Here is an 11,727-nt window from a genome sequence, read left to right on the forward strand (position 1 = left end):
GTTCAAAAGCTAGAAGATGCAAAAGATATATAAAAAGGGAGAATTTAAAAGAAGTGGTAGGAATATCAGATGAGTATAGAGGACCATCAAAAGTATTGGGAAGTTTATACAGGTAGCCCTCGACTTACGACCAGAATTGAGCCCAGAATTATGGTTGTGCCAATCATTAAGTGGGTTATCAGGTGATCGATTTTATACCCTTTTTTACAGTGGCTGCTACGCAAACATGGCGGCCATTAAGCAAACCCATTGTACCCAATGAGTGGTTCAACTGGTTTGTAAGTAGCTCTGGGGAGGTCTGTTGTAACTCTGAATGGTCGTAATTTGAGGGTTGCTTGTACCAAGTTACAAAAGCACTCTTAACACAGCGAATGTGGTGCTCGTGAGATCTAGTTGAAACCAGCCATGGTTTGGTACCCAGCCATCTCCTTCCTTGTCAATCGAGAACTTGGGTCAATCATGGTTAAGAAGTCACGGGTGAGTATCTTGTCCTGTTCTCTCCTCTCTTGCAGGAAAAACTGAGCTGTGATGTTGGTGTTAATCCTGGTCTAGGAGCTTCGAGTCTCTCCCTTCAATTCTGTTTTACGATTCCTACCTCTCTACCTCATTCTGGAACCAGTTTAAGATGTGTGCCTGGGCAGCTGTGACCAGCACCCTCATCTTCATAGGGATGGACGTGACGTTGACCACCCTCTTGTACGAATACAACCGCCACAACAGGACCATCTTTCAGGATCTCAAGCACTTCAACATCTTTGACTCCATGCTGGATATTTGGGGGTCTTGCTTGTATCGCAGCTGCCTACTCTTGGGGGCCTCCATCGGGGTGGCCAAAAACACCAGTTACGGTCCCAAACGGTTGAAAGGATCCCGGATCTTTATCATCTTGGTTTGTCTGGCAATTGGGATTTATGCATTGGTCAAATTGCTTCTTTATTCTGAAGTGAGAAAAACCATCAAGGATCCTTGGTTTTGGGGTTTGTTCGCCTGGACTTACATCTCACTGGTGGCCACCTTCTCCTTCTGGCAGCTGCTCTCCTCTGTGACCCCTGCCAGGGATACCTTGGGGATTAATTCAGAATCTAGGGCTGAAGGAGAAGACATTGGAGACTCCAGTTCTCCTGGGGTTCGGGGAAGGAAAGAGGAAGCCTCAGCTGCCACCATTTGTAAACTCCTGTCCTACACCAGGCCAGATGTCCACTTCCTTGTGGTGGCCTTTTTCTTCCTTTTACTGGCCGCTTTAGGTGAGTGATTTGGGTGTAAAAATAGAACGACATGGAACGCTGCTTGTTGTCTTGGTGTGGTGCTTGAAAGTTTGTGGCAGTAGAAGCAGTGGTGTAGATGTTGGTTAAAACATCACTGAGAGCGTATGCACCAAGACAAATTCCTTGTGTGTCCAATCATACTTGGCCAATAAAGAATTCTATCAATCTATGAATCAAGACTAAAATAACATTTACCGAATGTTTGGTGGTTTCGTGGGAAAGATCAATATCAAATTGGAGGTTAATGTTAGCTAGAACCATTGTAGTGGGTTTATCAAAGGGTGGAGAACGTTCTTAAACTCCAGTTGGCATCACTGAGAAGATGAGTGGTCACTTCTCTTGTGATCTGAAACATCTGGTAGATCAGTGCTTGCCCATCCCTGCTTAGCACCATCAACTAATTCCCAACTTTTGCAAATCTTTTGAGACTCAGGAAAGAAATTGCTCTAAAGTTGACCCCAAAATCCTTGGCATATGTCCTGGTTGGCTTGTCACTTTTATTCTAATTTTTTTTTGCTTCCCAACAGGGGAAACCTTCCTTCCATACTACACTGGCCGGGCCATTGACGGGATAGTCATCCAGAAGTCCATGGACCAGTTTTCCAAGGCAGTGGTGATCATGGCCCTTCTAGCCATTGGAAGGTAACTTTGTTAAGAGTGTTGGTATGTTTGCTACCTTAGAGCCTGAAGATTGGAAAGTATGGTGGTTGTATGAAGTGCCTTGCAATGGTTCCAGGCTGTGATTTAGATTGTCTCTTAGGTAGGGCCCAGATTTCCAAGAAATTACAGGTTCTAGAATTGTGGAAAGAACAAAAGTTAAAATGAGTAGAATTATGTGGAATAATCCTGGGAGGTTTGCTTGATATGGATTTATTACTTGGAACCCTGACACTCTGCTCTTTCCACAGGGTTTTTGTATGTGTGTGGGAAACGTTGCAGGGAGGGAAAGGTATTGTGTGGCCAGTCAAGGTCACGAGAAGTTAAGAAATTCCTCAAATTGAAATATCCCAAAATACAGAATAACAGAGTTGGAAGGGACCTTGGAGGTCTACTAGTTCAACCCCCTGCTCAGGCAGGAAACCCTACACTATTTTAGACAAATGGTTGTCTAATCTCTTCTTAAAAATGTCCGGTGTTGGAGCACTTACAACTTCTGGAGGCAAGTTGTTCCACAGATTAATTGTTCTAACTGTCAGGAAATTTCTCCTTAGTTCCAGGTTGCTTCTCTCCTTGATTAGTTTCCACCCATTGCTTCTTGTCCTGCCTTCAGGTGCTTTGGAGCATAGCTTCTTCTTTGTGGCAACCCTTTAAATATTGGAAGATATTGGATCTCCTTTATGGAACCCTGCAGGTGGAGTTCCATGCAAAAGGTCCAGATTTTATTCCCGTCCAATAAAGATACTGCTTTTGCAGAATATTCTCTCTTGGTTTTAAAATTCAATGTAATGTTGGGAACAAAATCTGAGTTGAATCCTACGGTTGTCTCTCCGAAGCATTTCTTTCTTGATAGTGTGCAGGTAATCCTGGGCTTAGGGGTGTTGTTTTGTTGGTCTCTGTCAATCCTATAACATCTCTTATCTGCAATCAGCTCATTTACCGCAGGTATCCGGGGTGGCCTCTTCACCCTGGTCTTTGCTAGACTGAATATCCGACTCCGTAACAGACTGTTCCGGTCACTAGTGGTGCAGGAAATGAGTTTCTTTGATGAAAATCTCACCGGTGAGTTTCTCTACCTTTTTGGTGAGGTCAGGAGTGGGGATCCCATCACCCTACAAATATTGATCAATTGCAGAATCACACATCAGGCTGCCTGGGAATTGTAGTTCAGAAGAATTTGTAGTCTGGTGGATTGAATGCATTTAGTCTAGACCAGTGTTTCTCAACTTTGGCAACTTTACAACGTGTGGACTTCAACTCCCAGAATTCCCCAGAGCTTAAAAGTTTCTGAAACTTGAGAATATTGGCTTCGTTGGAAAATCAGAGTCCTAATACTTCTTCAGTGCCGTTTTCTATAGATTTTATTCTCTCGTTATGTTGCTTTTCCGCTGATCCTTTGTCCTCCTTCCTCTCTCGCAGGTGACATCATTTCCCGACTGACATCAGACACAACCATTGTGAGCGATCTCGTCTCCCAAAACATCAACATCTTTCTGCGCAACCTGGTCAAAGCCACTGGGGTCATTGTTTTTATGTTTAGTCTCTCGTGGCAACTGTCCTTGGTAACCTTCATGGGCTTCCCTATAATCATGCTGGTGTCAGACGTTTACGGGAAATATTATAAGGTTGGTTTTATGGGGGTCTTAGAATGATCCGATATTCCTTTAATCATTTGCAATGTTGGGGGAAGACCTCTTAAACCTTCTGTTGTTCGTTATGGTCAGGTGAACTGACATATCTGAATGATCACATATTGTTCAAATATTTGTAGGCTAATGTTGAGTTTTTGTCAGGCTCCCAAAACTATGAAAGATGCTCAGAGTTATTCATAAACCTTTAATGTTCCTCACCTGCAGACAGAATCTTGCCAAACGAAAGCAACTATTTGCATCGCTAAAGATATATTCTGAGAACTTCTAGGGAGGAGCTGTCTTAATTCTCTTCCTCCCAATGAAACTCTAAACTTTGCTATCTCTTGGTCCTCTGGAATGCAGCCCCTCCCCTCTGGGAATTCCGACGACATTCCACCACAGTTTTCTTCTCAAAGCCACATCTGGACCTGGATACCGATTGCATATATATGCACATAGATGTATTTGTATTTAGCATCTGGAACTCCATGTGAGCTCCCAAATTTGAGGACAGCTTGGAGAACTGTTGAAGTAGGACCTTTTCAGAGGTGACTCTTCTCCTTCTTTCTTTTTACCAAGTAGAAGCTCTCTAAAGAAGTCCAGAACGCTTTGGCCAAGGCGAATAACACTGCCGAAGAAACCATCTCCGCTATGAGGACAGTTCGCAGTTTTGCCAATGAGGAAGCCGAGGCTGATGTCTACTCGGAGAAATTGCAACAAGTCTACCAACTCAACAAAAAGGAGGCTCTGGCTTACACGTACTACGTGTGGTCGAATGGAGTAGGTTGAAATGCGTTCCCCTTCTCTCTTCCTCTGACTTTCTTTTCAACAGAAATAACTAAGAGTTCTATTCCATGTTAGCTTAAAGCAGAGATGGAGGGCATGTTTTTTTTTTTTTTTTTTGCTTTTTATCTTTTTTGTCCTTTCTCCAATTGTGCTTTGTACACACAGTTAGGAAGATGAAGGGATTCCCAATTGTATACCAAAAGAGCTAGATGTTTCTCCTAGGCCAAGAGTGAGTAAGAACACATTTGTTGTGTCAACTATTTCTTCAGAGTTGAGTTCACATCAGCAGCTGCCTGAAGTCTCACGTGTCATTGCTAGCTTAGGAAAGTCCCAATAGAATAGAATATTTGTAGCTCAGGGTTGAACTGTGGGATCCTTGGTGCTCTCTGAGCTTGGTGGTTGCCTGGCAGACGTTTCATGACCAAGCTAAGTAACATCATCAGTGCTGCTGATAGGAAAGTGTTTTGTGTGTCTGAAGTAGTAGACCAGCCTTCCCCAATTTGGTGCCCTCATGAGTTAAGTTGGAGTTCAGCTCCCAAATTCAGGTGTTTATCCTTGATTCCAGCTTACCCTACTCATCGTTCAAGTGAGCATCTTATACTACGGAGGCCACCTGGTGATCACTGAGCAAATGACAAGTGGCAACTTGATATCCTTCATTATTTATGAATTTGTCTTGGGAGACTGCATGGAGGTAAGTGACACTTTTTAGACCATCTCTGTATTCTTGTCTGAAAGGAATCACCGTCTCTGACCTCAGCTGAGCTTCTTTTAATATTTTCTCATATGTATGAGCTGGGTTTTTGTAAACATGAAGACTGTCCATGGTTGAAGTTGGCTTGAAATATTTTTATCGAATTTTTCAACTAAGTCTGTCCCTAAGATCCTTCCTAACACCCTGCTAAAAGTAGAGGTGTCTAATGGCATTTTAATTGTGGACTTATCTTTTTCATGGGTTAGAACTGTTGCAGATTCTCAGCTGAAGTTCCGTCAATTTAGAATTCTTCAAAGGCAGAAATATAAAATTTCTTTTATCTAGAGCTGTATTTCTTTAGACATATTTCTTTTCAAATGCAGAACAATTAGCTCTTCTTATAACCCATATTGCACAGTACGTTTTTTTTTTTGTGAAATGACAATCCCTTCTAGTAATTTTCTTTCTTTTTCTCTTTTAGTCCATTGGTTCAGTTTACAGCGGCCTCATGCAGGGTGTGGGAGCTGCTGAAAAGGTATTTGAGTTCATAGACCGCCAACCCACAATGTTGAACGATGGGACACTGGCCCCTAGCCAACTGGAAGGAAAATTGGAATTCAAGAATGTCACTTTTGCTTATCGCACCCGTCCTTCATCTCAAGTCTTACAGGTAAGTGTCTCATACCTGTATATTTTTGGTACCTATGGGCTACTCAAGGCTTCTCATTCTGCCTTGTGGGTTTTAGCAGTAGGAAGACAGGATAACAAAATGTTTTGTATATTAATATATACAGAAGTTACCGTTCTTACCACCTGTTTCATGAGGCTCACACACAAATTTCCGATGTTCCTTTCTTTCTATTATTGGATATAGTTTGAGTAGCTTTTGGCTGCATTCACACAACATGCTGTCTGTATGTTCTTTGGGTCTTAATGTGTTACGTATACAAAGAACTCTGGGGCCGTGCTTTGTTTAATAAACTAACAAACTATAGTTTTGCTGATGTACGAAAACAGGCTTATCGCTTTAGATGGAGATTTTCATTCGTCCAAAATTCCAGCTTTTTTCAAGGACACGAAATTCCAGATCTGAAGAAGAGTGATGAAAAGAACAAGTGCTAAACTTTCTGCCATGGTTTTAAAACTACATACTGGTTCTTTGGAGTTTTGGTTGGGAACCAAGAAATGTCTTCTCAAGTGGCTTTTAGCTCTTGGCGCACACCTGGCCTTGGAAAGGCAACCCAACAAATTTGGCAAGTAATGGATGAGACATGATGACGATCTGCTTGTCTTGTAGGATGTCTCCTTCACTCTCCATCCTGGGAAGGTGACCGCGCTGGTGGGTCCTTCAGGCAGCGGGAAGAGTTCCTGCGTCAACATCATAGAGAACTTCTATCCTCTTCAAGAGGGTCAGGTTCTTCTGGATGGACAACCTATCGATATGTATCAACACAAGTATCTTCACTCGGTGGTATGAATCGCCAATGGCTGGATCCCTAGATATGGCTGAGTAGGATAAGATTAATTTTTCCAAGAAAAAAGAACATCCTAGCCCTCCAAGTTGCCGAGATAGTTTGCAAGTACTTGTAATGAAATCTCTGTGGATGATTTAGGCTTCTAAATTTGATAAATAGAAATTTGATAAATAAATAAATAATGGTCTCATTTCTCCCTGTAGCTCACGGCTACCAAGTTCCATTGGTTAAATAAAATCAATTCTCGCTTTCTTTTGACCGCAAAATGCGTAAAGTTTGAAGAGCTGCTCTTGGATTCCCAAAATGGAGAGAATTGGTTCCTTGAGTGATGGTTCAACATCATATTCAGGAAAATACAGGTAGTCCTCGACTTACAACAGTTTGTCTAGTGACTCTTCAAAATTACAACGGCACTGAAAAAAGTAACTTATGACCGTTTTTCACACGACCATTGCAGCATCCCCATGTCGCGTGATTAAAATTCGGCCACTTGGCAACTGGCTTATATTTATGACAGTTGTTCTGTCTTGGGATCATGTGATCTCCTTTGGTGAACGGTCACCAAAGTCAACGGGGAAGCAAGATTTCACTTAACAACCATTTACTAAACGAACAACTGCAGCAAATCCCTTAACTGTAGCCAGAAAGGTTGTAAAATGGAGCAAAATTCACTTGACAAATGTCTCGTTTAGCAGCAGAAATTTTGGGCTCCGTTGCAGTCGTAAGTCGAGGACTACCTGTAGATACAAGAGAAGCTAGTTCCAGAAGAGTCATAAGGGTGGATTGTAAGCTGCTGCATGATTCCCCAAGACACCTGTATTACATCCTGTAATTCCCATCATTCATTTGTTTTGACAGTAGAAGTCTGTGAGTGATGATAATTAGTCAATTTCTTCACTGGTTTTTCTCTTCATCTCCGCTGGACCCCGTTGTCTTTTTAGATCTCCCTGGTGAGCCAAGAGCCGGTCCTGTTTGCCCGATCCATTGCAAAAAACATCTCTTATGGTTTGGATTCAGGCCCGTATGAACTAGTCGTTCAAGCTGCCCAAAATGCCAACGCCCACACCTTTATTATGGAATTGCAAGACGGCTATCACACAGGTAGGGTCTGATACCACATGTTCTGACCTAGGCTCCCTTAAAAAGTAAAAAGCAGAGTCTTGGTCCCGGCAAAACCCCTTTTATTTACACGACTGTGAATTCCTTTCATTCACAGTCAGCAAGGCCTGGCAAACAGTCTTTCAGAGGAATATTTATCAACATAGACCTTATCTCGCTTGGAAAGCTGCCAGATAACTAGTTTCCAAATGCAGGGCAAGGCAAAACTTGGCACAGAGTCTCTGGGATTCACGGACAGATCTTCCCACTCTTGAAACGAACGAACGAACGAATCATTTCCTGCAAAAGCCCCCTCCCTGTTCACTCCTCTTTTGGTTTCTATGGATGGGGCCAATCACCTCCAAGGTGTGGCTTTACTCCCAAATCAACCCTGCTTTCTTAGCTGTTCTTGTCTTCTGGCAGCTCTGCGCATGCGCACAGTGGGAACCGGCTCCAGCTGTTCCTCTGCCTCACTGCTGTCTAGCTCCCTCTCTGCCTCTGATGCAGAGCCCTCATCCAAGCTTTCCCCAGCCCCCAGAACTGGCCCATGTTCCTCCCCAACCTCCTCACTGTCCGACTCTGCTGCCAGCTCTGCTGGCCGCTGGCGGGCCACAACACCACAATCCTTCTTGCAGCAAATTAATGAGCTCTGAAATCGGGGCCTTTAGCACCACCTTAAGAGGCTTATTAATTTTTGTTGTTGTTGTTGAAGTCAGGTTGACGTTGGCTGGCAGGATGGCTTATAAAAAAAGTTCTGCAGATTTTACTATTCCGGGTCCCCCCCCCTTTGTTTCCTTCCTCCTGCAGAAGCTGGGGAGAAGGGAACCCAACTGTCCGGCGGTCAGAAGCAGAGAGTGGCTATCGCGAGAGCTTTAATCAGAAACCCGCTGATCCTGATTTTGGATGAAGCTACAAGTGCTTTAGATGCAGAGAGTGAACATGCGGTGAGCAAGATGGGGTTTCCTGTTCAGACTTCCTGAATCTTCAGCAGAATTTGTTGTTAGCTAAGATGTCTTTTGCGAACAAAAAGAAATTCTGTCTCTTAAGTCAGTGTTTCTGAACCATGGGAACTTTTAAGACGTGCGGACTTCAACTCCCAGAATTCCCCAGCCACGTCACATTGCCGACTTTAATTGAAGGTTGTCAATTAAATCCTTGAGAAAAATAAAAATAAAAATCAATATAAGAGCCAAAGGTTAGGTTTAGCCAAGGGACACATTTTCAGGGTTTTCCCCAAAACATTGAAAACAGGCTGTGTTTATACAAACCACCATCAAATTATCAAAATTAATCCCAACTAAACTTGAGCTTCACGGGTGATCACAGCTCCTAACTTGATTAAACATGTTTTGAACATAGCTATATTATTAATAAGGACTTGAGGGGTTTTATTTAAACCTGCTCTGTTCCTGTTACTCCTGTTTTGGTGTTTTAATTGATCAGAAGCTCTCATGAGTGAATAGATTGACTATTTTCCTGTCTGATTTGGAGAGAGCGTTTTGGGTGATGGGTTACATTGGGCGGGAAAACGGGAATGTCTTTTTCTTGATGCAATCCACCTTTCTTCTTTTTGGCAGATTCAGGAAGCTATTTACGGACATGTACAAAATCATACGGTTCTGGTCATCGCCCATCGACTGAGCACTGTGGAAAAGGCACACCACATCATTGTTCTCGACAAGGGCCGTGTGGTACAACAAGGGACGCATAAGCAGCTTATGGAAGAAGGCAGCCTTTATTACAAGCTGGTGCAAAGACAGATTCTTGGCCGCGAAACAGGCACGGGGGACAGCTGTCCAGTGGATGGTGGCTTGGCTAACATCCAGAGAGGTTCTCCCAAGACAGGGTTGGCAGAAGAAGTAAAGAAGGGACACCACACCTGCTGAACTTGAAGATGCTCAACTGAACCGTCCGGCTGTCAACTGATCCCAGAATTGAATATAACAAGGGTTCCCATCAAATCCCAGATGGAACAGTTATCTTTCATAGGGCTTCCCCTATTATCTGATGGTGGCTACTTACAATCCTAAGAAATTGTCCAACCTGAATTACTCCCAGGAGATAGCTGTTGAAGAGAAAGAAAACCACATGTAATTCTCTTAACGGGCTGTGTCTTCCTCCCTCGGATACACCTTGCAAACTTTGCTCTTACTTATAAATGGGCATGGTTTTTAGGGGCGTGCACTGTATGGAAGAATAAGGATCTTCGATGGATCTCCAAAATGCATCACCACCATGGGCCAGGATGGAAATATCGTACTTGGGATTGGCATTGAAGCCAACCGGTTGACTTTGGGATCACTCTGGTGCCTACGGATGTGCTTTGCGCTTCCGTGAAAGTCGAACTGGACTGCCAGATCTAATGCACTTTCCACAGGGAGCTTGGCTCATCTGGAATTTAGAACATCTGGATATGTACACGTTGTAGTCCAGGTCAATGGTTCTCTGGGTATCTCTGTCGAAGTGTGGTACTTTACATGCTGGGATTGTCTACAAGCTGCGTATGCATGAAGGTTTTCTTAACAAAATCAGCGCTGTTTCAGTTGGCTAGGGTTTATTTCCAGATTGCTCTCAGAGGTAGTAGCAGCAGCATCCCCGATGGCATTGCAATAAAACTTCCAGCCATAACAACAGAAGAAGAAGAAGGATTGCCTCTGTGGTCTGCAGTGCATACCTAGATGGCAATAAAGGTGGAGAGAGAGAGCCTTGGTTAGGGGAAATGGGCAGTTTTATTGAAGTTGGAATTATTTACATTTTTATCGCTGGTCTGCACAGTTGCACACAATCTGGGTTGGGCACCTGGATATCCCAACTAGCAAGTCAGCTCTGTTTGCAAACTATTTATTTCTCTAGAACAAAGGTTTTTGTTTCCCTTCTTCTTTTTTTGTTTTTTTTTGTTTTAATGCCTAAAATCAGACACGTCAGTTTTAAAATATGCCCCATTCTGCCAGGGAACATTTCCTGCCAAATTTTATGTTCAGATATAAAACATAGATTCTGCTAAAGAATTTAGATTCTGCTAAACGTTGCAAATATTGAGGGTTATAGTTATTTTGTTTAGTTAATTAGTTAATCATCAAGCACCAGTTCTCCGAATTATTTTGATGGGTTTGTTGTGTTCACTCTAACAAAGGAAAGGGGGGAAAAAAACCTTTTCAAATCTAGCTGCGTAAATTTGACCTATTTTGATCTATGACTTTTACAGCTGGATAAATATTAGAGTTCTCAGCCAAATATGTGCTTTAAAAAAACAAAACTGTGAATTGAGATTGAACAATTACCCGCAACCCTTAATCTTAGCAATTTTGAAAAGGTAATTTGTTCTCTCTAGGTAGCTTTTCCAGTTGCACTCGGTTGTAAAATGACTCATGCACTTTATCACATTTTAATTACTTTCTGATACTTCGATGGGCAGATTTTTGTCGTTAGCAATGTTTTAAAAAAAACGTATGATATTTTAGCAATATTTTACAAGTACTTCACTAAATTAAACAACAAAAGAAAGACTACCTCTGATATTGTACTTTTAGTGTCTGTGTCTTCAAGAATCTGTCCCAAATAGCCTTTTATTAGTAGAGTCACCTCAGAGAGATAGCAAATGTTTGTTGAGTAACAACAACAAAGAGTTAAGCCCTTTAATGTAATGTTTGTTTATGCTCTGCTGGTGAAAAGAAAAACATTTTTTTTCCTGATAAAGTTCTTTCCAACTTTGCTTTGCAAAGTGAAATTAATCTATTGCTTCCGTAACTCAAGGTAGCATGGCCAGTGGTCCATAATAATGCAAGTTATGGGCAGTGATACCTTAGGTAGGTCCCATGGATGAGAAGGACAAAGGATTGGTTTCCTTACATTGTCTTTTGTTCTCTTGTGTTACTTTGCAAATCATTTTCTTGACTTTGCTGGCACCATTGTGAAATTTGTTTTTATGCTGGTTTCTACAACCCGGTCTTCACCCAGCTTTTAATGCCCTCTTACTCAAAGATTTGGTACTTTATGTAGAGCTTTTGTTCACGATTTGATTCAAGTACAATTGCACCAACAGGGACATAGTTGGGCAATAAAGTTTGCTGAGTAAAACATACAAGGATTTATTAGAATTTGAACCGGCTGTGAGATGTTTA

At 42.3% G+C, this 11,727-nt stretch overlaps 1 protein-coding gene across 1 annotated transcript; it reads left to right on the forward strand.

Annotated features, from left to right (window-relative positions):
- Positions 1-625: 625 nt before the first annotated feature.
- ABCB9 (ATP binding cassette subfamily B member 9) lies at positions 626-9,492 on the forward strand. The gene is made up of 11 exons (XM_070950472.1): positions 626-1,244; positions 1,793-1,907; positions 2,854-2,984; positions 3,342-3,547; positions 4,136-4,333; positions 4,905-5,033; positions 5,515-5,703; positions 6,331-6,504; positions 7,450-7,609; positions 8,414-8,550; positions 9,184-9,492. The coding sequence occupies exons 1-11, from the start codon at positions 626-628 to the stop codon at positions 9,490-9,492; spliced, it is 2,367 nt and encodes a 788-aa protein (XP_070806573.1).
- The last annotated feature ends 2,235 nt before the right edge of the window (positions 9,493-11,727 follow it).

This window comes from Pituophis catenifer, unplaced genomic scaffold (assembly GCF_029215685.1).
Source record: "Pituophis catenifer annectens isolate HBS135680 unplaced genomic scaffold, rPitCat1.0.hap2 SCAF_10, whole genome shotgun sequence".
NCBI classification, from domain to species: Eukaryota; Metazoa; Chordata; class Lepidosauria; order Squamata; family Colubridae; genus Pituophis; species Pituophis catenifer.

Excerpts from the sequence above, each read along its gene's own strand:
- ABCB9 (XM_070950472.1), top strand. The coding sequence starts at position 626 with ATGTGTGCCTGGGCAGCTGTGACCAGCACCCTCATCTTCATAGGGATG. Across the intron at positions 1,908-2,853 it reads GCCCTTCTAGCCATTGGAAG|CTCATTTACCGCAGGTATCC; the intron begins GTAACTTTGTTA and ends ATCTGCAATCAG. Across the intron at positions 7,610-8,413 it reads GCAAGACGGCTATCACACAG|AAGCTGGGGAGAAGGGAACC; the intron begins GTAGGGTCTGAT and ends TTCCTCCTGCAG.